The sequence below is a fragment of the Theropithecus gelada genome, chromosome 7a (assembly GCF_003255815.1).
Source record: "Theropithecus gelada isolate Dixy chromosome 7a, Tgel_1.0, whole genome shotgun sequence".
Classification (NCBI taxonomy): Eukaryota; Metazoa; Chordata; class Mammalia; order Primates; family Cercopithecidae; genus Theropithecus; species Theropithecus gelada.
The window spans coordinates 24,927,615-24,953,674 of NC_037674.1; the positions used below are offsets into that span (position 1 = coordinate 24,927,615).

The 26,060-nt window shown below is 35.2% G+C and overlaps 1 protein-coding gene across 2 annotated transcripts in view; it reads right to left on the reverse strand.

Annotated features, from left to right (window-relative positions):
- The window catches only part of FAM227B (family with sequence similarity 227 member B), a 279,192-nt gene that overhangs the window by 249,149 nt on the left and 3,983 nt on the right, over nt 1-26,060 (reverse strand). For both annotated transcript variants that reach the window (XM_025390814.1, XM_025390815.1), the window contains 4 exons: nt 20,243-20,365; nt 16,796-16,849; nt 10,049-10,280; nt 8,368-8,435 (listed from right to left, as the gene is read on the reverse strand). In XM_025390814.1, the coding sequence (XP_025246599.1) occupies nt 8,368-8,435; nt 10,049-10,280; nt 16,796-16,849; nt 20,243-20,293 (405 nt within the window). In that variant the 5' untranslated portion in view covers nt 20,294-20,365. The remainder of the gene's footprint in view (nt 1-8,367; nt 8,436-10,048; nt 10,281-16,795; nt 16,850-20,242; nt 20,366-26,060) is intronic.

Genomic DNA, 26,060 nt, shown 5'->3' on the forward strand with positions numbered 1-26,060 from the left:
GGGTAAAGGATCTGAATATACATTTCTCAAAAGAAGACATACAAATGGCCTATGAAAAACGTTCAACATCACAAATCATCAGAGAAATGCAAGTCAAACCCACAATGAAATATCATCTTATCCAAGTTGGAATGGCTATTACCAAAAAACAACAAATGCTAGTAAGGATGAAGAGAAAAGAGAATTCTTATAATACTATTGGTGGGAATGTAAATTAGTACAGCTATCATGGAAAACAGCACAGAGGTTTCTCAAAAAACTAAAAATAGAACTATCATACAATTAGTCCAGCAATCCCGCTACTCATTGTCTCTCCAAAAGAGAGGAAATCAAAGGGATACCTGCACTCTCAGGTTTACTGGAACACTATTCACTACAGCTAAGGTATAGAACCAACCTAAGTTTCCATCAAAGGATAAATAGATAAAATGTGGTATATATACACAATGGAATATTATGTAGCCATTAAATGAATGAAATCCTGTCATTTGCAGCATTATGGATAAAACTGGAGGTTGTCTGTTAAGTGAAATAAGACAGGCATAGAAAGACAAGTATTATGTGTTCTTACTCATATGTGGGCACTTAAAAAGTTTATCTTGTGGAGGTATAAAGTAGAATGGTGGTTACCAGAGGTTGTGAGAAGGGTGTTGGGGGAGTGGAGGGGATTAAGAGAGGTTGGTTAATGTGTAAAAACATATAGTTATTTCGAATGGTTAAGTTCTACTGTTTGATAGCATAGTAGGGCAACTATAGTTAGCAACGATGTCTTATATATTTCAAAACATCTATAAAAGAAGATTTGGAATATTCATGACACAAAAATGATAGCTATTCTAAATAACCTGATTTGATCATTACACATTGCATGCATGCATCAAAATATCACATGTACCCTATAAATGGGTACAATGATTATGTATCAATAAAAAAGATGAAGTCAGATTTAATTAAATGTTAAGGTTAATCTCCAAGGTTTATTCTGCAGGAGGAAAAGAAACAGTGGAAGTTTTCAAGCAGCAGAGTTGCAGTAACAAAAACCATAGTTTTTGGTCATATAACCTGAAAAATGAGACCACAAAAATATAAATACATGTTAAAATTCTGATTGATAAATCCAATAAAACTTTTACATTAACAAAAAGAATAACTATTAAAACTTTTGTTAGTATAATTTACCTAAAGGCCATTTCAATAGATTTTGAAAAGTCATTTGATAAAATTAAGTAGTCAGAATTTTAAAACTTCTTTGAAAGGAGCATGCCTTGTAAATGTGCGGAAATACAGAAGAACCATTTGGCTGAGCAAGTGCCTAGCTACTAACCAGTATGTTTAAGCACCATCTACTGAATCACATCCCAAACTTCAATACTAAAAATATTGTGCAAATACATTTCCCAATAACACTAACGGCAATAATTCAGCTACAAAAAAACACCCAAGACAAAGTCTCAGCCCTCTGAAAATATCCAGAAACAAAGTCAACTGACTACACTCAAACTACACCACAGTTAAAGGAACATCAGCCCACACAGATGAGAAAGAATCAGCACAAGAACTCTGGCAATTCAAAAAGCCAAAGTGTCTTTTTCCTCCAAATGACTGCACTAGTTCCACTAATGGTGCTTAACCAGGTTGAAATGACTGAAATAACAGGCAAAGAATTCAGAACACGGCTAGAAATAAAGATTATGAAAATTCAGGAGAAACTGAAACCGACTCCAAAGAATGTAAGAATTACAATAAAACAATACAGGAGCTGAAGGTTGAAATGATAATTTTAAGAAAGAACCAAACTGAACTGACAGAGCTGAAAAACACACTACAAGTATTTAATAATACAATCACAAGTATTAACAGCAGAATAGACCAAGCTGAGGAATGAATCTCAGACCTCAAAGATTGCTTCTCAGAAATAACTCAGTCACACAAAAATAAATAAAAAATAATGAACAAAACCTCTGAGAAATATGAGATTATGTGAAGAGATCAAATCTATACTCACTAGTGTTCCTGAAAAAGAGGGAGAGAAAAGGAACTTGTAAAACATATTTCAGGACATCATCCATGATAATTTCCCAAACCTCGTCAGAGAGGCCAACATTTAAATTCAGGAAACACAGACAGAACCCTTGTGAGATACTATACAAGATGACTATCCACAAGACACATAGTTATCAGATTCTCCAAGGCTGACACGAAAGAAAAAATATTAAATGCAGCTAGAGAGAAGGGCAGGTAAACCTACAAAGGGAACCTCACCAGGCTAACAGCAGACTTTTCAGCAAAAATCCTACAAGCCAGAAGAGATTGGGGGCCTATATTCCTTTTGCTCTCGTTGCCCAGGCTGGAGTGCAGTGGCACAATCTTGGCTCACTGCAACCTCCCCCTCTTGGGTTCAAGTGATTCTCCTACCTCAGCCTCCCAAGTAGCTGGGATTATGCACCACTGCACCTAGCTAATTTTGTATTTTTAGTAGAGATGGGGTTTCACCATGTTGGTCAGGATGGTCTCAAATTCTTGACCTCACGTGATCCACCTGCCTCGGCCTCCCAAAGTGCTGGATTACAGGCTGAGCCACTGTACCCAGCTGTATTCAGTATTAAAAGGATGATTTTGTGTCCTTTGTAGGGACATGGATGCAGCTGGAAACCATCATTCTTAGCAAACTATCACAAGAACAGAAAACCAAACACCGCATGTTCTCACTCATAGGTGGGAACTGAACAATGAGATCACTTGGACTCGGGAAGGGGAACATCACACACCGGGGCCTATCATGGGGAGGGGGAAGGGGGGAAGGATTGCACTGGGAGTTATACCTGATGTAAATGACGAGTTGATGGGTGCTGACGAGTTGATGGGTGCAGCACACCAACATGGCACAAGTATACATATGTAACAAACCTGCACGTTATGCACATGTACCCTAGAACTTAAAGTATAATAATAATAAAAAAATAAAAATAAAAAAAATAAAAATAAAAATAAATAAAAAAAAAAAAAAAAAGAAATTCCAACTAAGAATTTCCTATCTAACCAAACTAAGCTTCATAAGTGAAGGAGAAATAAGATCTTTTTCAGATAAGCAAATGTTAAAGGAATTCGTTACCAACATACCTGCTTTGCAAGAGGTCCTTCAGGGAGTGCTAAATACAGAAACCAAAGACTGTTACTAGCCACCAGAAAAACATTATTTAAGTACATACACCAATGACACTAAAAAGCACCCACACAATCAAGTCTGCATAATAACCAACTAACAACAAGACGACAGCCCTAGAGGAACTGTCAGACCTGAGCTATACAAGGTCACCTTGCCCAAAAGATGGGGCCAGTCCATCTTGGGCACCCCATGGTCTGCTGGCCTCTCCCAGGGCCCCAGCCTGGCTGCACCTGCTTGCAGTACATACACCAGTGACACTATAAAGCAAACAAACAAATCTGCATAATAACCAGCTAGTATCATGATGACAGGATCAAATCAACACATATCAATACTAACCTTGAATGTAAATGGGGGCTAAATGCCCCCATTAAAAGGCACAGAGTGGAAAGCTGGATAAAGAACCAAGATGCATTAGTATGCTATCTTCAAGAGACCCATCTTGCATGCAATGACACACATAGGCTCAAAGTAAAGAAATGGAGAAAAATTTACCAAGAAACTGAGAAACAGAAAAAAGCAGGAGTTGCAATCCTAATTTCAGACAAAACAGACTTTAAACCAAAAAATCAAAAAAGACAAGGGAATTACATAACGGTAAAAGTCTCAATTCAACAAGAAGACCTAACTATTCTAAATATGTATGCACCCAAAACAGGAGCAACCAGATTCATAAAGTAAGCTCTTAGAGACCTTCAAAGAGACTTAGACTCCCATACAGTAATACTGGAAGACTTTTAACAGCCCACTGACAGTATTAGGACAGATCACCGAGGCAGAAAATTAACAAAGGTATTCAGGACCTAAACCCAGCACTGGGTCAAATGGACCTGGTAGACATCTACAGAACTCACCACTCCAAAATAATAGAATACACATTATCATTGCCCACATGGGAAATACTCTAAAATCGATCACATAATTGGAAGTAAAACACTCCTCAGCAAATGCAAAAGAACTGAATTCATGACAGTCTCTTGGACTACACAGCAATCAAATTAGAAATCAAGACTAAGAAATTCACTCAAAACCATACAATTACATGGAAATTGAATAACCTGCTACTGAATGACTTTTAGGGGAAAAAAATGGAATTAAGGCAGAAATCAAGAAGTCCTTCGAAACTAATGAGAACAAAGATATAACATACCAGAATCTCTGGGGCACAGCTAAGGCAGTGTTAAGAGGGAAATTTATATCACTAAATGCTGACATCGAAAAGTCAAAAAAGATCTGAAGTTAACAACCTAACATCACAACTAAAAGAACCAGGGAACCAAAAGAAAACCAACCCCAAAGCTAGTAGAAGACAAAAAATAACCAAAATCAGAGCTGAACTGAAGGAGACTGAGGCACAAAAAAACATTAAAGAGATGAACAAATCCAGGACAACTCCTGTTTTTTGTTTTTGTTTTTAATAAACAAAATGGACTGCTAGCTAGACTAATAAAGAGGAAAAGAGAGAAGAATCAAATAAACACAATCAGAAATGATAAGGGAATAGGAGGTCAGAACAAAAGTTTACAGATCATAAAGACCTTGCTGATAAAACAGGTTGCAGTAAAGGAGGCAGCCAAAACCCACCAAAACCAAAATGGCGACAAGAGTGACCAACCTCAAGTCATCCTCACTGCTACACTCCCACCAGTGCCATGACAGTTTACAAATGACATGGCAATGTCAGGAAGTTACCCTTTTTGGTCTAAAAAGGGGAGGCTTGAATAATCCACCCCTTGTTTAGCATATAATAAAAAATAACCATAAAAATGGGCAACTACCAGTCCTTTGGGCTGCTCTGTCTATGGAGTCGCTATTTTTTCATCCCTTTACTTTTTAAATGAACTTGCTTTCATTTTGCAAAAACATAAAAAAGAAATGATAAGGGGGATATCACCACTGACCCCACAGAAATACAACCATCAGAGAATACTATAAACGCCTCCATGCACATAAACTAGAAAATCTGGAAGAAACTGATAACCCTCCCAAGACTGAGCCAAAAAGAAACTGAATCCCTGAACAGACCAATAATGAGGTCTGAAATTGAATCAGTAATAAATAGCCTATCAACCTATTAAAGCCCAGGACCAGAAAGATTCACAACTGAATTCTACCAGATGTACAAAGAAGAGCTGATACCATACCTGCTGAAACTATTCCAAAAAATTAAGGAAGGACTCCTCCCGAACTCATTCTATGAGGCCAGCATCATCCTATTACTAAAACCTGGCCGAGATACAACAAAAAAAGAGAACTACAGGCCAATATTCTTGATGAACATTGATGCGAAAATCGTCAACAAAATACTGGCAAATTGAATCCAGCAGTACATCAAAAAGCCTATCCACCACAATCAAGTAGGCTTTATCCTTGGGATGCAAAGTTGGATCAACATATGCAAATCAATAAATGCGATTCATCACGTAAATAAAACTAAAATAAAAATCTACATGATTACCTCAATAGATGCAGAAAAGGCTTTCGATAAAATTCAACACCCTTTCATGTGAAAAACTCTCATTAAACTACATATTGAAGGTATATACCTCAAAATAATAATAGCCATCTATGACAAACTTACAGCCAATGTCATAATAAATGGGCAAAAGCTGGAAGCATTCCCCTTGAAAACCGGCACAAGACAAGGATGCCCTCTCTTACCACTTCTATTGAACACAGTATTGGAAGCCCTAGTCAGAGCTATCAGGCAACAGAAAGAAATAAAGAAAGGAAGTCCAATAGACTTCCTTTTAGAAGTCCAAATAGAAATAGAAAGGAAGTCATAACACCCTGTTTTCAGATAACATGATCCTATACCTAGAAAACCCCATAGTCTCAAAGGCTCCTTAAGCTGATAAACAACTTCAGCGAAGTCTCAGGATACAAAATTAATGTATAAAAATCACTAGTACTCCTATATAACAACAACAGTCAAGCCAAGAGCCAAATCAGAAACACAATCTCATTCACGATTGCCACAGACACACAAAAATATCTAGGAATACTGCTTACCAGGGAGGTGAAAGATCTCTACAAGAACTACAAAACACTTCTCAAAGAAATCAGAGATGACACAAACAAATGGAAAAACATTCCATGCTCGTGAACAGGAAGAATCAGTATCATTAAAATGACCACACTGCCCAAAGCAATTTGTAGATTCAATGCCATTCCTATTACACTACCAATCACATTCTTCACAGAACTAGAAAAGGCTATTTTTAAATTCATATGGAACCAAAAAAAGAGCTCAAATACCCAAGACAATCCTAAGCAAAAACAACAAAGCTGTTCATGCTACTTAACTACAAACTATTATAAACTACAGGGCTACAGCCACCCAAACAGCATGGAACTGGTACAAAAACAGACACATAGACCAATGGAACAGAATAAAGAACCCATAAATAAGGCCACATATCTACAACTATCTGATCTTTGACAAAGCCAACAAAAACCAGCAATGGGAAAAGGACTCTCTATTCAATAAATAGTGCTGGGATAACTGGCTAGCCATATGCAGAAGATTGAAACTGAACCCTTTTCTTGCACCTTATACAAAAGTTAACTCAAGATAGATTAAAGATCAAAATGTAAAACCCAAAACTATGAAAACCCTGGAAGACAACCTAGGTCATACCATTCTGGACGTAGGTATGGGCAAAGATTTCATGACAAAGATGCCAAATGCAATTGCAACAAAAGCAAAAATTGACAAATAGGATCCAATTGAACTAAAGAGCTTCTGCATAGCAAAATAAATTACCAACAGAGTAAACAACCAACCTACAGAATGGGAGAAAATATTTTCAAACTACGCATCTTACAAAGGTCTAATATCCAAAACTCATACGGAACTTAACTAGAAAAAAGCACATAACCCCATTAAAAAGTGGGCAAAAGGCAGGAACTAACAACTTTCAAAAGAAAACATATATGCAGCCAACAAACATGAAAAAAGCTCAACATCACTGATTAGAGAAGTGCAAGTCAAAACCACAATGAGATACCATCTCGCACCCATCAGAATAACTATTATTAAAAAGTCAAAAAATAACAGAAGCTGACGAGGTTGTAGAGAAAAGGGAATGCTTATAATACACAGCTCGTGGGAATATAAATTAGTTCAGCCACCGTGGGAAGCAGTTTGATGATTTCTGAAAGAACTAAAAAGGAATATATATCATTCTACCATAAAGACACATGTAAATATATGTTCACTGCAGCACTATTCACAATAGCAAAAGCATGGAATCAACCCAAATGCCCATCAGTGGTTGACGGCATAAAGAAAATGTGGTATATATACACCATGGAATACTATGCAGCCCTAAGAAACAACAAGATCATGTCCTTTGCAGGTATATGGATCCAGCTGGAGGCCATTATCCTTAGCAAACTAATGCAGGAACAGAAAAACAAATACTGCATGCTCTCACTTATAAGTGGGAGCTAAATTATGAGAACACATGAACTCACAGAGGGGAACAACAGACACTGGGGCCTATTGAAGGGTGGATGGCAGGGGGAGGTAGAAAATCAGGAAAAATAACTAATGGCCACTAAGTTTAACACCTGGGTGACAAAATAATCTGTACAACAAACCCACATGTCACAAGTTTATTTATATAACAAACCTGCACATGTACCCCTGAACTGAAAATAAAAGTTAAATTTTTAAAAATAAAGCATTAAATGAGATGGCTAGACCAATGGTGACACACAGTTTTTCTAGTTCTAACATTATATAATTTTAGAACATATTTTTAAAAAGACTAAGTATCTGAAAGTAATTCAAAAGACTTGCCATTTTTATCAAAATCTCAAAGATTTTTAAAATTGGCAAAGTAATCTAAAGGTCATCAAAAAGAATTAATTTTCAAAAGAAGAGGGCTGATAGGGGACCTGCACTACTAAGTATGATATAAATTATTAAATAACCAAAAAATGGAATAGTATACCTTGAAATAAGTCTTCAAATAACTTGTAGTTATGTGAAGATGCCAATACTCAATAATACTGAGTATGAAAAGAAGGTAAGCACAGCTATCTTTAAAACATAGAGATAGATGATAGATTGGTAACAGTAGACTAAAAGGACATTTACAAAAATGTTATCAGTGTTCATCTGTGGAAATGTAGTGTTTATGTTTTCTGTGAAAATCCAATTTTCAAAGATGATAAAAACATAGATACATTACCATTATCTTTTTTTTCTTATGGTACTTCTTTAGAAATTCCCCATATCTTTCCAATTTTCTATAAGAACCTTTAAGAAAACAAGAATTCACAGTATATTATATATATGTACCTCCTCTAAAAATAAACAAAATTTTAAATACTTTAAATAAATTATATACAAAATTATTCAATGAAATCAATTAGCAATTTTGATAAGCATATGTTAATACACACTGTTAGCTGAACTAATAATTGGAATTATTACATAAAGTATATCGTTTCATTTTTCTGAAATATCATGTTCCAACTACCATGTCTGTGGCACTTACTCCTATGTCTAAAGTTTTACGTCAACCCCTCTCTCCTAAAAAAGTCCACATTTTTCAAATAGCTCAGCCACTTACACTTGGTTGTTTCATGGTCACCTTAATTTCAATAAAGTGCAGTACTGTGGAGCATGGCCCAGTGAGACAATATGGGGGGGGCTCTGAAGTCAGATAACCTAGATAGACTTGAATCCAAGTTCTGATATCTACATATTGAGGACAATAGGTATATAAAACACTACCTTTTCTAGAAAACAGGAGGAAGATATAAAAGGATATGTTCACACTTTGCTTGTGTATATTTTATTTCATTATGAGATGAATTTATACGCACACACGGATGTCTGTATGTGGTATACAAGATATATACATGTGTGTGTATTTATATATACATACACAGAAGCTATATATAACTTTTATACATCAAAAAATATAAAATTTTAAAAATGTATAATTTAAATACAAAAATTTAAAAAGTTAATTTTGAAGTGTATTTAAACACATCTTCAGAATTACACAAATCTAAGTCCAAAAAAGAATATTAAATACCAAAATAATATAATGAATCTAATTTGATATCTAAAAATACTTTATAAGTACAATTAATATCATTTTCAAGACATCTATATGACAAATTTGCCCATTAAATCAAGAATAAGACAAGAATAAGTATTTAAAACTATCCTGGAAATGCTCATACAATTAGATAAGAAAAATGTTATACAAATATCGAAAAGTAAAAATTATCATTACTTGCTGTACGCTTTGTCATTCATGCAGTTATTCCATAGTGAATACCAGCGACTCCTACAAACTAGCCTGTGAGCCCATATAGGTTAACTATCACCCCTTTTACTTTCAGTTTTAGATATTTCTGTTCTATCCTGACCCTTGCTGATATGTTTGTTTCCAGTAGGAATATTAATTGATGCAATCTTGCTCTCCTGTTTTTGTAATACTCTGTACCTCCACTCGACTTTAACAAAAGCTTAACAGTTTAACAACTGTTTTAAGGCTTTGTTTTAGTAATACTTCCTTTGAAACCACATATTTATGTTCAACTAAAAAAATCTGTATTGAACCATTTTGAAATGAAGAGGTTTTAAAATAAGATATTTTTAAAATTTATTTTATACCTTGGAATTTCATTATTTATGAGATTACACACAAACACACACACACACAGACAACTGACCAACCATTACTTTACTAATACAAAAAATAAGGACTAGCCAGGTGCACTGGCTTATGCTTGTAATTCCAACACTTTTGGAGGGTGACTCAGGAGGATCACTCGAGGCCAAGATTTGGAGACCAGCCTGGGAAACATAGTGAGACTCCATTTCTATAAAAGATAAAAATAAATAAGGCTCACTTGTCTCAGAAATCATGCTTTTCCACTTAAATATTTTAGAGGTGTGGTTTTGCAAAATAAGTGAATATTCCTTTAATTTTGATTCCATGATCAAAAGCGCTTCAAATATTCGAGGAACATTTTCCCATAGGTGTGTATAAATTGAAACAAATGAACTATCTTCTTTTATTTTTTTCAGAGTGCATGACCATTCATCATCATCTCTAAAGTGGATTTCTCTTGGCCAATAATCCTGCAAAAAATGTGAAAGAGAGAATACAGCTTAAGTCATTTTTAATGAATTTAAATAATAGAGTTCAAAACTAATGAGCTATAATTGAGATTTTATTCCACAGAATTGTTTTTAAATTACTTTTTAAAAATTTGAAACAATCACAAATATCATAAGAGTTACAAGTGCTTTACTAAAACTATTTTCCTGAATCATTTCAGAATAATTTGCTTATATGATAGCCCATCATCCTTTAAAACTTCAGTGTATAGTTCCGAAAACCAAAAACATTCTCCTACATAATAAATGCAACCATTAAAATCAGGAAATTGGCACTGATACATTATTTATATTTAATACAAAGACTCTACTCAAGTTTCAGTGGAACCAATTATGCCCTTTATAGCAAAAGAATCTAGTTCAGAATAAAAATGTTAGGTTTTGACTTCATGTCTCTTTGGTCCCTTTCAGTCTACGACTGTTCCATAGTATCTGTGGGGATGTGAAGGGAGAAGATTAGAAGAGATAATTTTAATTTATTTTCATTTATTTTCTAGTTTTATTAAAGCATAAAATTTTAAATATTTATGGTGCACAATGTGAAGCTTCGATAAATGTATACACTGTGCAATGACTGCCAAAAAGGTAATTAACATATCCATCACCTCGCACAGTTAACGTGTGTGTTGAGAACATTTAAGATCCACTCTTTTAGCAATTTTCAAGTACACAATACATTATTATTAACTATGATCATCATGCTGACCAATTGATCCCCAGAATTTATCTATTCTGTCTGAAACTTCCCACCCTTTAATCCATTTCTCCTTTTCTTTCACAAGCCCCAGTAAGACTCCATTCTACTTTCTGCTCCTATGAGTTCCATTTTTATACATTCCACTTATAAGTGAGATCATGACACAGTTTCCTTTTGGTGCCTGGCTTATTTTTTACATAAGCTGGGATCCATGGCAAAGTTATGTGCTCAGTTCACTCTCCTTTCCCTTTCCCACATGAAAGGTATCTCTCTCCACACTGTTTTGCCCTTGCTTGGTAACTTGAAAATGTCCTTCCTAACCTCTTCAAGGTATCTTTTCTTATTTCTGTGCTACGCCTAGGACTCCCATATAGTGAAGGCTAGTAATATCTCAGCTGGATTCCTTAGCTCTTATAAAGGTCTTTTTCTTGCAAAGATAGTTGTTCAAATTGATATTTCTGCAAAGGGATAAAGGCTATTTTGCCATCTTCCTGGAGTCATTCCTCCTCAGTCTTTTTCTTTTTCTTTTTTTTTTTTTTTTACTTTTATATATTCAAAGCCATGAGTTCACACTGATGCCTCTAATTCCAATTCTAACCATTCTAGTTTTCTCTCTTTCCATATTATAATTGCCATCCCTAACAATTAAAAACCTAGCTGCCATTATCTTTAATATATTTACTCATTTGATCAATCCTTTTATGTAACCAATCTCTCATATTTGCTCCCAGACTCTTCCCTACGTGGATACCCTTTTCATACTACTTGGGCTCTAATACTCCATGTTAGGTTGCCAATTCTGCGAGGACATCCTCCTTACCCCCACTTGATCTCTGACCTCCCACATCAGAGTGAAGGCTACCTTCCTCTTCTTCCTTTATGTATGAATATCATCATCATTCCCTTGGATTCTGATACTTGTGGTGTCACATGGACATCCTCCTCACCATTGTTGGACTCAGAAATCTTGCTCAGGGCCACCACAGCAAACCCTTCTTTCTCAATGTGGAAGCCTGCCTTGTGTGGCCGCCAAATGGCTTTAATACTAAATTGTTCAGGAAAGGAAGGAGATGGAATCACAGGGAAACAAGGGAAATGAAGAGAAGAAGGGAAGTGGAACCACAACATTAATATTTGCAAATCTAAGTATAAGATCTTTTAATATAATCAAATAATAGCAAAACAAAGAAAGTTAGTCAACATAATTAAAAGCTTATGAATAAGAGAATACGTTTTGGAATGGTGGGAGACTTGTGTAGGATGAAACTCTGCAATGGAGTTTGGGTAAAATACACTGGGGACTTAGCTTAAGAGGAAGAAATCTGAAGTCTGCAGATCAGAAATTTCAAACCCACCTAGGGCTGTGCCATCTCCTTTTCTCTTCCTTTAAAAGCAATCCTAAACTCATCATACACGTGTTCATTTATTAACTGTGCTAACAGTAAGATATGAAAATAACACCCAGTGTTTAACACTGGAAAACTTTTCCAAAAAGGTCCCTCTGTCATTTTGAAAAAAAGAGTGTTATATAAATACGTAAGTGCCCTCTTTCAAATCCTGTAAATGTGTATCTTAAATAAGACGCATAGCCACTTGGGAAAGTTTTCCAGCATTGAAATGTGGAAAACTGTGTCAAAAATTTAAAAGACTTTGAAGAATAAGAAAAGGTCACAGGGTAAAACCCCTGAAGACAAACACTGTCAATTTAGAATGGCAGATACTTTGAAAACATAGTCCTTATGAGTCATGTGTTGCTGTTGTTAGGGGAGTTGAGAGAGTAGGAAGAGGCTAAAAGGAATTTGAAAAGACGTTATAATATGTACAAATCTTTATGAAAATGTATTCTTTATGTCAGGCTTGAGATATCACAATCCTTTTTCCCAAGATATTGAAATATTATGAGCTGAATAAAGTTTCCAGAAATTCTACAAGGCTGATGAGACTCTGTCTTCTCTACATTACCCAGGTAATCAAGGGATTGACTGGTATCCCAAAGCCATTAATACAAAGAAGGTGATTTTTAAATTCTTTTAATGAATTCTTTGTGGCTGTATTATTAAATGGATACCAGATGATTATATTGGAGTAGATCATATCTTATAGCAGATCATAATCTATTTTCCCCATTTCATTTCTCTATTACCCTCCTTCCTTATTCCTTTATATTTTGCCTTCAGTAAGATACCTCTTGAATAGAGTGTTATCTAAAAAATAAATTTTGTGGCCAGACCTAAAAAGGCAAACTGAGTCAACTAGCAGCTAACAGGCAGATGAGATGTCAGGCAGCTCATACTGCCAGAAAGGAAATCAATACTACTACTAGAGTATGAGCATCCAGAGTCTATGGTGATTATATTAATTAAAAGTAAATAAATGTATTCAAATCCCAAAGGAACAAAAGAATTGGACTAGAAGTTATTGTTCCCTATGGAGTTAAATTCTACATTATAGTACTGTGGTCCTTACTGATAAGTAAGAAGAACATTTGTCTTATTTAAAACAGGGTCAGTGAAGCAAGAACTGGCTATGTCTTTGTTATGTTTATCTTAATTACTGCAATTAACTATGGCAGTGGCAGAAGCACAAATTATTATATGCTAATACAAAACTAGAGATGGAGAAGGGAGAGTAGACAGACAAAAGGGCTCTCGTGGAGTTTAGAGACGAATTTTTTTTATTGAATATATAGTTAAGTCTTCATCCATGTCCCAAAGCCCAAGAGACAATGCTGAAGTATCAAACAAAAGGTAAGAAATAAGAAGCATGACTAGAATTAGTAGGAAAAGTGACTATTATTTAGCTCTTCTTCCCTTATATTAAGCTTTGATATAAGGATTTAAATGGATTAATGAATAAATAAATGAATAAACAAATAAGCAAATAAATCAGGCTATTCCCTCAATAAAGAGAATGGGATTGAAATAATTATTTTCTCTATCATAAAATAATTTTGATCCTCTAAGAAAAATCACAGCATGGATCTGAGTACTCTCCAGATACAGATTACAAATCTAACAGGCCTGTTAACAAAAATTAACATTGATGAACTAAGAGAAGATGAATTAAAGTTCTACCAGATAAAAGTTGCATGGACACAGAAAAAAGGTAGTCAGAAATAAATAACACGAAAAATAAAAAGTATAATAAATAAATATGGAAGAAATTGGAATCAACATTTTAGTACTTGAAGAACCAAAAAGAGTTTTTTAAAGTGTGATAGTAAAGAGAAATGAGACAAAAAGGAGGAAGATAATACAGATTCCATAAGAGTAGAAATTTTTGTCTTTGTTCATTGCTGTGACTCCAGTGTCCAGAAAAATATTGCACAAATAGTGGGTAGTGAACAGAAATAACTAAACGAGTGAATGAATAGGATAAGTAAGAGAGCTGACACTGATATAACGATAGTGGAAAAAGAAGTTATAAAAATAAACTATAAAAATATTTTTATAAAAATAAAACTAGAAACAGAATTGTGATGGAGTGAAGGGAATGTGGGAAATGATCAACAGAGAAATGAGAGGATAAAAACAATTGAAGATAAAAAGATAACACGGAAGTATAACAGGAGATAGGAAGAGGTGAAAGAGAGTAGATGATATAAAATATTAAAATTACCAAAAAAGATAGAAATGGTAGGAACTGGCAAAAAAGAGAAGACTTTAGATGATATGATAAAAGATTAAGTAGAAGACAAGAGAAACCAGTAGCTAACATGTAGGTTGCAAGTACTGTTATAATGCTAGTTAATAGCAGAGCTTGGATTAATAATATGCTTCAATTCTAAAAGAATAACAGCTCCACGAGGGCAGGCATCTTTGTTTTTATTCACTGATGTATCTTAAGCATCTATGTGCCTGGCACATAGCAGGTGTTCAAAAATATTTCTTAAATGAATTCTTTTTTTTTTTTTTTTTTTGAGACGGAGTCTTGCTCTATCACCCAGGCTGGAGTGCAGTAGCGCAATCTCGGCTCACAGGAAGCTCCGCCTCCCAGGTTCACGTCATTCTCCCGCCTTAGCCTCCGGAGTAGCTGGGATTACATGCGCCCGCCACTACGCCCGGCTAATTTTTTTGTGTTTTTTAGTAGAGACGGGGTTTCACCGTGTTAGCCAGGATGGTCTCTATCTCCTGACCTCATGATCCACCCGCCTCAGCCTCCCAAAGTGCTGGGATTACAGGCGTGAGCCACCGCGCCCGGCCAGCAGTCATTACTTTTTTACCATCGTCTGTTAGACAAAGACTTTGTATAGCAAACAAAAAATTAAACATCTAGTCATTTTATTCCTGAATATTTTCAAATATCCAATAGTTTGGCAACGTATAAACATACTCAAACCATAAAAAATAACTACAGAATGTGAGTATTTGGTTGTGAAATTCAGACAATAAGAAAAGATTTACAGATAAACCTATAAATGACAAAATGATACAAATGGATACGTTGTTTTATCAAATGCTATCTGATAAAAATTGAAGGCTATAAATATAGCCTTTGAATGCAAATATAAATATGTCCTTTGCATACACAGATGATACTACTGACATACTATTTAATAAGACACGGTTTGATTTGGTTTTATCCTATATTTAGTGAAGAGCTGGCATAAACCTATTATCTTGATTTGATTGGTATCATTCTCAATTTAAACACAGGGATTAGATATTTACTACTTCAAATAATTAGAATTTTTTATTTAAAATCATAGGTCCTCAAACATGTATAATAATACAGTCTCCATTATTTGCTGAATTTAGCTTAATTTTAACTTAAAACTTAAAACATTAAAAAGTCCTGAAACATTGTCATTAGGCTGCAGCACATTTGCATCATTATTTAAATCAAAAATAGTTACAAAAAGTTTGTCCTAAAAGTATTTCAACATACTTAGCTACACCATGTGACTGAAGTAAACTTTTGTAACTAGGAATGTTTTCATCCAAGCACAATCCTTTCCCAAAACATTGAAAGTAAAAACAAAAAAACAAAACAAAACAAAACAAATCTTATCTAAACAAATATAAAAACAGAAAATATATATTTAAAAGTAGTTATTTCTGAAACTACATTGTTAGCAGTTTAATCACAGCAAACACTATTTATATTTAAGCATAAATAAATGTAGATTATTTATATTCCAATCCACTCAAAATACAAACATACCTCATTAAAAAGCCATCTTTTCTCTGTTTTCTATACTGACATGTTTATTCTGACCCTTACTTGACATTCCTCAATGCAAAACAAATATGACCTTCACACTTGCAGGTGCACGGATCCAAGGGAAGACTTAGCGAGTCCAAAAACTAAAGGCGAAGTCAATAATTAAACATAACAATGGAAACTGAACTTTCAACAGGAAAACACATTTTGAATTTTTCACTCTGATTCAATAATCAGGGAATATTGATGTAACACCTCTACAAATTACCTGTCTCAGGTGTGGTGCATAAATAAATGAGGTAAGTAAGCATAATTGTTGGATATTCTTTAAGGTGTAAATACATAAGACAAAAATCTTACATTAACAAAAGTATATAGAAATGTCTGTATAGGGCTAGAATGTTTTTAATGTGAAAAAGAGAATAGAATGTTGACAAGAGGGAAAGACTACAACATAGAGCCTACTCAAAGGACATAAGTATTTATATACATACTTTCCACATTGAAACATATTTCAGAAATTTCTAGTCTTAAAGTTTGTTCTAAGCCTTCTACATCTCCATAACTGATATTTTAAAATGATGTATTGGCACAGAAAATAAGATGCTCTACTCACCCAATTTTGAAACTTTAAGAATTCTTCAATGCTCTTTGGAGGTTCTTGCATTTTCTAATAAAGTAATATCAATATTGTTCATTGGCATTAACTCACTAGACTATTCATAATATTTACAAATAATTTACTCAAATGAAAAAATACTCTAAGTTATCATTTTTAGAGCAGGAAGATATCATAAAATGTTCACTTTGTACCATCCCTCCACTTTGAAAAGGGACACACATAAATGTTTAAATTCTTAGCCTCCAAACCAAATTTTATAATAGGCTTCCCTCTTATACACTAGCCCTAGAGAAAAACTCCTCATGAATCTTGCTTAAGGTCCTCATTTCAGATTCCTAAAAGAGTTCCAAGATAGTTTGGGCTATCATGGATAGTCTCTATAATAAATCCAGAGCCAAAAATATAATATGTTCTTGCTGATAAAGTATTTTAAAAAGTTAACTAGTTACATAGTTAAAATAAATTTAAATGTTTGGATGTTCCAGTCTAATAGAAAAAAGTCACATTTTTAGTAGTTTCTTTGTGATTTCAAATGTATTCAACATTAGACAAACTAATTTTAATCCAGACCACACCTTTCTCCTTTGTGCCTTAGAGACTTTGCCTACATTCTTTCTTCTGCCTAGAAGTCTCCCTTTCCCAAACCCTCTTCTTCCAATCCTTTCTTGGCCTATTTAACTCTTACTTCAAATAACAAATTAAAAGTCACTTTGTCCATCAAGCCTTTCTTATCCCCCAAAGTTTTCTCCATGGTAACATACAGCAGATTATCTCTATGAGGACAGAAACTATGGTGCAATCACAGTTTCACACAGTGGCTGGTTCATAGTCAATGCATAATAAGTACTTGCAGTGTGCATAAATGAAAGCATAAATGAGTAGATGAATGTCAGAAATGTATAGGTACTTGAAAAATAATAAAAATACTTCTAGAGAATGAAAATCCAGTGAGAAGGCAAAAATAAGAAGAATTCAGAAGTCTAATGCCCTAATATCCATGGTGATATCACTGAAAAGATTGTATTACATTTTTATTTATTAAAACACATATTTCATATCAATATATAAAGTGGTCAAGATTACAGAATCACAAGTTCATGTTTTAGAAAATAATTTCTAAAAAATAATTACATATTTGAGTTGGGGGATATTTCATTCATCTAAATATATGATGAGTATAAGAAAATATATAACTGATAATATAAGAAGAAGATAAACAGTGTATGTGACAACCATTATAGAAAATGAGTATTCAGTGAGGGTTAAAAAATTAAACAATTGAACTCATGGAGATAGAGATAGAATGATGGTTGCCAGAGGCCGGGAAGGGAATGGGAAGTGAGGGGAAAGTGGGTATGGTCAATGGGTACAAAAATATAGTTTAGGGTCAAGCACAGTAGCTCATGCGTCTAATACCAGCACACTTTGGGAGGCCAAGACAGGAGGACTGCTTGAGCCCAGGAGTTTGAGACCAGCTTGGGCAACACAGCAAGAGCCCATCTCCATAAAAAAGAAAAAAAAAGTAAAACAAAACAAAACAAAACAGAGTGTCCAGGCATGGTGGCTCACGTCTGTAATCCCAGCACTTTGGGAGGCCAAGGCAGGTGGATTGCTTGAGGTAAACAGTGCCAGAGACCAGCCTGGCCAACGTGGTAAAACCCCCGTCTCTACTAAAAACACAAAAAAAGTAGCCAGGTGTCCTAGCTACTCGAGAGGCTGAGATGGGAGAATCGCTTGAACCCCAGAGGCGGAGGTTGCAGTGAGCTAAGATTGTGCCACTATACTCCAGCCTGGGTGACAGAGCGAGACTCTCTCTAAATTAAACAAACAGACAAATAAAAAGAGCTAGAGAGAATGAATATGATCTAATATTTGATAGAACTGGCTAACTATAGTCAACAATAATTTACTGTACCTTTTGAAATAAATAAAAGAGTATAATTGGAATGTCTACAACACAAATAAATGATAAATGCTTGAAATGATGGATACCCCACTTACTCTGATATAATTATTATATACTGTATGTACCAAAAGTTATCTCATGTATGCCATAAATATATATATACTTACAATATACCCTTAAAAATTAAAAATAAAGATTTAAAAAAGGAAAACAAATGTTTAGACAGAAGCAAAGATGCATAGAGATGTGAAGAAAATGTTATGGGAAACAGGGAACTCTAGAGCTAGTCAGATTGAAAAGAGTGAGAGATATGAGAGACGGTGTGCACAAAAAGCTTACAGACAGAAAAATACTCATGATATAATATCTTCAGGGATAGCAGGTATAGCAGTTTGGCTAAAAGGAACTTGCAATACATTTACAAATGTATAGAATTAAACTTAATGAAAACAATTTAAGTATTGACTTTTTTTTCCTTGTAATGGCTGTCAAACCACTCCAAGTACAAAGCACCACAAGTAATATGCACATTTAATTAAACGGAATTAGAAAAGTGGATTAAGAAAGTGAAACTTGCATAGTGAAGTTCTAACTAATTTCAAAAATTCCATGTTTCTCTTGGGGTAAAATTAAAATAAGGTAAAGTATAAATTAAATAGATTTCTACTTTTGGTAGGATGTAGAAGGATATAAAACACCTATACTTCCATGATAACAGTAAGACAAACTTGGACAAAAAAAAAATCATACTTTTCTATGAGATTAGTGAAAAGTGGTGAATGACAGGAGGCAGGACCAGTTAAATAACTTGTAAACATTCAGAGTCCCTTGTTAAAAATTATTAAGAGTTTGAAGATAATAACATCAGAGCATTAGACCAAATGCATGGTACTTCTCAGCATAAGGCCCTGTGCAACTGCAGAAATTGTAAACCCATGAAGCTGAAAACAAGCGTAATTGTCCTATAGAATTAATGTTTATGGTTTCTTTAAATAAATATAGAAATTAATCCTCCTAGTCTTAAAACTTAAGAAAGTTACATTGGTCTTATCTGAGTTCCTTTCCCAGAAAACTAACCATCAAGCCTCCCAGATAGTGTCAAGGAACTAAAACGTACCAAATCACTATATCTTGACAATTAGCCTCTAGACTCCTTACCATCGCCCATCATGATTGCCTAACTGACCACCTGTTTCCTGTTAACCAACTCCTCCTCCCCACCACTCCCTAATTTCTGTTTTCCCACACATGGTTACATTTCTTCCCTGCTCTAAAAAACTCTAATTTTAGTTAGTCAGGGAGATGGATTTGAGACTGATCTCCCATCTCCTTGGCTTCAGCACCCTATTAAAGCTTTCTTCCTTGGCAATACTCATCTCAGTGATTGGCTATCTATGCAGCAAGCATCAAGACCTAGACCAAACCCTTGGTGTTTCACTAACAAAGCCAGCTCTACCTGGGAGCCCTGATTACCTAAAACTCCAAGAGAAATATAAACTTTGTAAGTGAACGTAAAGCTGTGGAAGCTTCCTTACTTTGGGGCCAGCTCTGCTGCTCTTCCTTTGACATGTTCGTTGGCCTGCCATGGTACAGTAACTTTGCAGAAATGAAGAGAAATCAGCTGGGTCTTAGGCATCAATGTGAGTTGGTCGACCAAACTGGGGTATGAAAGACACCCAAATGCAAAAATAAATGACTCAGCCAAACAATCCCTTTTCCCCTCACCTCCAAACCTCACTTCTGACTTTTACCAAGTCATACAGTTTAACTCTGTATCTCCACTCAAATCTCACGTTGAACTGTTGGAATCCCCAGTGTTGGAGGTGGGGCCTGGTGGGAGGTGACTGGATCATGGGGGTGGTTTCTAAAGATTTTGCAAAATCCCTCTAGTGCTGTTTTGTAATAGACTTCTCACGAGATCTGGTTGTTTAAAAGTGTGTAGCACCTCCCCCTTCACCCTTTTCCTCCTGCTCCAGCCATGTAGGACACGTCTGCTTCCCCTTCACCTTCTGCCATGATTGTGAGTTTCCTGAGGCCTCCCCATCCATGCTTCCTGTACAGCCTGTGGGACTATGAGTCAATTAAACTTCTTTTCTTTAAAATTACCCAGTCTCGGTAGTTCTTTATAGCAATGTGAGAATGGACTAATGCACCAAGAAAGCAGCAGGGGACGAGGGATTGGAAAATATATTCTGCTCATGAAGCTGGAGGTTCTACTATGTCATATGACAAAGGGCATGCATATAACAAGAAATGGACAAGGGAAGGCTAATAATATAAGCTATTATACTGTTTATAAGAAAAATTGGTCTGAAATTTTCTATCTTATAATGTGAAGATTTGGAATTAAGGCTATTATGGTCTCAAAAAAAATGAGTTGGGAAATGCCTCTGTTTTTTCTATTATCTGAAAGAATTTAAAAAGCTGAAAGATCAGTACTATTCCTTCCTTTCTTCCTTAAATGTTTGGTGGACACTGCTAGTTATGTTCCCTGAACCTGAACCTGAAATTATGGGGGAGTTTTAAATTAAGGATACTGTAATGGACCTAATCATGCCCCCACCCCAAATTCATATGTTGAAGCCCTAACATTTAACAATATGTGACTTTATTTGGAGATGGAGTCTTTGAGGAGACAATTAAGGTTAAAAGAGGCTAAAAGAGGGGGGCTCTAATATGATTGGTGTCATTATAAGAACAGACACCAGAGAGCTTGCTTGCTCATGCTCTCTCTCCATATACACGCAAATATTTTATCTGTGAAAATATCTAGAACTGTGAAATAATAAACTTTGTGTTGTTTTAAATCACTTTGCTTGTTTGCTGTTACAGCAGCAATAAGAAACTAATATGAGGAGAAAGAGTGAATTTTTTTTTTTTTTAGTATTTTGCAGATGTGAAAAATGTCACACACTTAACTGATGCTCTGTCTATATAAGAGAAGAGGCTTTGTAAGGACGTGGTCAGAAGGCAGTGGTCTACGAGCCACGAAGAGAGGCCTCACTAGAAACTAACACTGATGGCACCTTGGTCTTGGACTTTTGGCCTTTAAAACTGTGAGAAAATAAACTACAGTTGTTTAAGTCATCCACTCTGTGGTATTGTATTATAGCATCCTAGGTAGACTAATACAGACATAAGCTATCAAAATTAATATAGGATCATTCAGCTATTCTATTACTTCTTAATTTTGGTAAATTATCTTTCAAGAAAAATTAAAATGTCAGGTATTTTGATATAAATATTTATTCTTAATATCCTCTTATTATCTTTACAATCTGTAGTGTCTGTGGTGATGTTTCATTTTTCATTTCTGAAATTTGTACTTTTCTTTATCTTGGTCAGTCTAGCTAAAGGCTTATCAATTTTATTAATCTTTGCAAAGAACTAGTTTTGGCCTTGTTGCTTTTCTTTAGTGCATATTTGTTTTTAATTTCATTGATTTATTCTTATCTTTATTGTCTCTTTCCTTCTTTAAATGTTTGAGAAACTTCCAATGATAAACCCTGCTCTACCATGAAGCTGAATGCTTGACAATTCCTGTTCAGACACCATGAGGCTTTCTATCACCATTTTAATCCCTGTATTTCAAAATGGATAGAAAGCTAAAGATTATTAGATATTTATGGAATAATTGTGAAATAAAAAACATAAAAACAAAAAAATAGAAATCCAAAAAAATGACTAAAAATAAAATCTAGGCATGTACAGACAATGTGGGGAACAGAAGGAAACTTCAAAAAAGTCTTTAAGATTCTTAGAGAGCTATAATAAGATAATGCATCCCTGAAACCAAAACTTCATGTTATAAATGAATACAGAAGAGAAAATGCAAAGTACAAATATAATGATATAAATTATCCAACAACAGTCTAGTGAAAAACAGCTGAAGAAATCTTCTAGAAACTAGAACAAAAATGTTAAAGTAAGCAAGAATCAGAGGATAAAAGAACAATAAGTTAGAGGATTATGCCAGGAAAATGACTTTCAATCTGTAAATTTAAATATAGACAGAGCATCAATTGTGTGGCATTTTTCAGATTTGCAAGATACTAAAAAAAAAAATTCTCCTCATATTAGTTTCTTATTGCTGCTGTAACAAACAGCAAAGTGCCTTAAAAAATCACAGTTTATTGATTCTTCCTATCCATGAGCATGGTATGTTCTTCCATTTGTTTGTGTCCTCTTTTATTTCACTGAGCAGTGGTTTGTAGTTCTCCTTGAAGAGGTCCTTTACATCCCTTGTAAGTTGGATTCCTAGGTATTTTATTCTCTTTGAAGCACTTGTGAATGGAAGTTCATTCATGATTTGGCTCTCTGTTTGTCTGTTACTGGTGTATAAGAATGCTTGTGATTTTTGCACATTAATTTTGAATCCTGAGACTTTGCTGAGGTTGCTTATCAGCTTAAGGAGATTTTGGGCTGAGACAATGGGGTTTTCTAAATATACAATCATGTCATCTGCAAACAGGGACAATTTAACTTCTTATTTTCCTAACTGAATACCCTTGATTTCTTTCTCTTGCCTGATTGCCCTAGCCAGAACTTCCAACACTGTGTTGAATAGGAGTGGTGAGAGAGGGCATCCCTGTCTTGTGCCAGTTATCAAAGGGAATTTTTCCAGTTTTTGCCCATTCAGTATGATATTGGCTGTGGGTTTGTCATAAATAGCTCTTATTATTTTGAGATACGTTCCATCAATACCGAATTTTTTGAGAATTTTTAGCATGAAGGGCTGTTGAATTTTGTCAAAGGCCTTTTCTGCATCTCTTGAGATAATCATGTGGTTTTTGTCTTTGGTTCTGTTTATATGCTGGATTACGTTTATTGATTTGCATATGTTGAACCAGCCTTGCATCCCAGGGATGAAGCCCACTTGATCATGGTGGATAAGCTTTTTGATGTGCTGCTGGATCCGGTTTGCCAGTATTTTTTTGAGGATTTTTGCATAGATGTTCATCAGGGATATTGGTCTAAAATTCTCTTTTTTTGTTGTGTCTCTGCCAGGCTTTGGTATCAGGATGATGTTGGCCTCATAAAATGAGTTAGGGAGGAGTCCCTCTTTTTCTATTGATTGGAATAGTTTCAGAAGGAATGGTACCAGCTCCTCCTTGTATCTCAGGTAGAATTCAGCTGTGAATCCATCTGGTCCTGGACTTTTTTTGGTTGATAGGCTATTAATTATTGCCTCAATTTCAGAGCCTGCTATTGGTCTATTCAGGGATTCAGCTTCTTCCTGGTTTAGTCTTGGGAGAGTGTATAAGTATCCAGGAAATTATCCATTTCTTCTAGATTTTCTAGTTTATTTGCAGAGACGTGTTTATAGTATTCTCTGATGATAGTTTGTATTTCTGTGGGGTCGGTGGTGATATCCCCTTTATCACTTTTTATTGCGTCTATTTGATTCTTCTCTCTTTTCTTATTAGTCTTGCTAGCGGTCTATCAATTTTGTTGATCTTTTCAAAAAACCAACTCCTGGATTCATTGATTTTTTTGGAGGGTTTTTTGTGTCTCTATCTCCTTCAGTTCTGCTCTGATCTTAGTTATTTCTTGCCTTCTGCTAGCTTTGGAATGTGTTTGCTCTTGCTTATCTTGTTCCTTTAATTGTGATGTTAGAGTGTCAATTTTAGATCTTTCCAGCTTTCTCTTGTGGGCATTTAGTGCTTTAAATTTCCCTCTACACACTGCTTTAAATGTGTCCCCGAGATTCTGGTATGTTGTATCTTTGTTCTCATTGGTTTCAAAGAACATCTTTATTTCTGCCTTCATTTCGTTATGAACCCAGTAGTCATTCAGGAGCAGGTTATTCAGTTTCCATGTAGTTGAGCGGTTTTGATTGAGTTTCTTAGTCCTGAGTTCTAGTTTGATTGCACTGTGGTCTGAGAGACAGTTTGTTATAATTTCTGTTCTTGTACATTTGCTGAGGAGTGGAGTGCTTACTGTCCAAGGTAATTTATAGATTCAATGCCATCCCCATCAAGCTACCAATGAGTTTCTTCACAGAATTGGAAAAAACTGCTTTAAAGTTCATATGGAACCAAAAAAGAGCCCGCATTGCCAAGACAATCCTAAGTCAAAAGAACAAAGCTGGAGGCATCACGCTACCTGACTTCAAACTATACTACAAGGCTACAGTAACCAAAACAGCATGGTACTGGTACCAAAACAGAGATATAGACCAATGGAACAGAACAGAGTCCTCAGAAATAATACCACACATCTACAGCCAGCTGATCTTTGACAAACCTGAGAAAAACAAGAAATGGGGAAAGGATTCCCTATTTAATAAATGGTGCTGGGAAAATTGGCTAGCCATAAGTAGAAAGCTGAAACTGGATCCTTTCCTTACTCCTTATACGAAAATTAATTCAAGATGGATTAGAGACTTAAATGTTAGACCTAATACCATAAAAACCCTAGAAGAAAACCTAGGTAATACCATTCAGGACATAGGCATGGGCAAGGACTTCATGCCTAAAACACCAAAAGCAATGGCAACAAAAGCCAAAATTGACAAATGGGATCTAATTAAACTAAAGAGCTTCTGCACAGCAAAAGAAACTACCATCAGAGTGAACAGGCAACCTACAGAATGGGAGAAAATGTTTGCAATCTACTCATCTGACAAAGGGCTAATATCCAGAACCTACAAAGAACTCAAACAAATTTACAACAAAAAAACATACAGCCCCATCAAAAAGTGGGCAAAGAATTTGAACAGACATTTCTCAAAAGAAGACATTCATACAGCCAATAGACACATGAAAAAATGCTCATCATCACTGGCCATCAGAGAAATGCAAATCAAAACCACAATGAGATACCATCTCACACCAGTTAGAATGGCAATCATTAAAAAATCAGGAAACAACAGGTGCTGGAGAGGATGTGGAGAAATAGGAACACTTTTACACTGTTGGTGGGATTGTAAACTAGTTCAACCATTATGGAAAACAGTATGGCGATTCCTCAAGGATCTAGAACTAGAAGTACCATATGAGCCAGCCATCCCATTACTGGGTATATACCCAAAGGATTATAAATCATGCTGCTATAAAGACACATGCACACGTATGTTTATTGCGGCACTATTCACAATAGCAAAGACTTGGAATTAACCCAAATGTCCATCAGTGAAAGACTGGCTTAAGAAAATGTGGCACATATACACCATGGAATACTATGCAGCCATAAAAAAGGATGAGTTTGTGTCCTTTGTAGGGACATGGATGCAGCTGGAAACCATCATTCTAAGCAAACTATCGCAAGAACAGAAAACCAAACACCGCATGTTCTCACTCATAGGTGGGAACTGAACAATGAGATCACTTGGACTCGGGAAGGGGAACATCA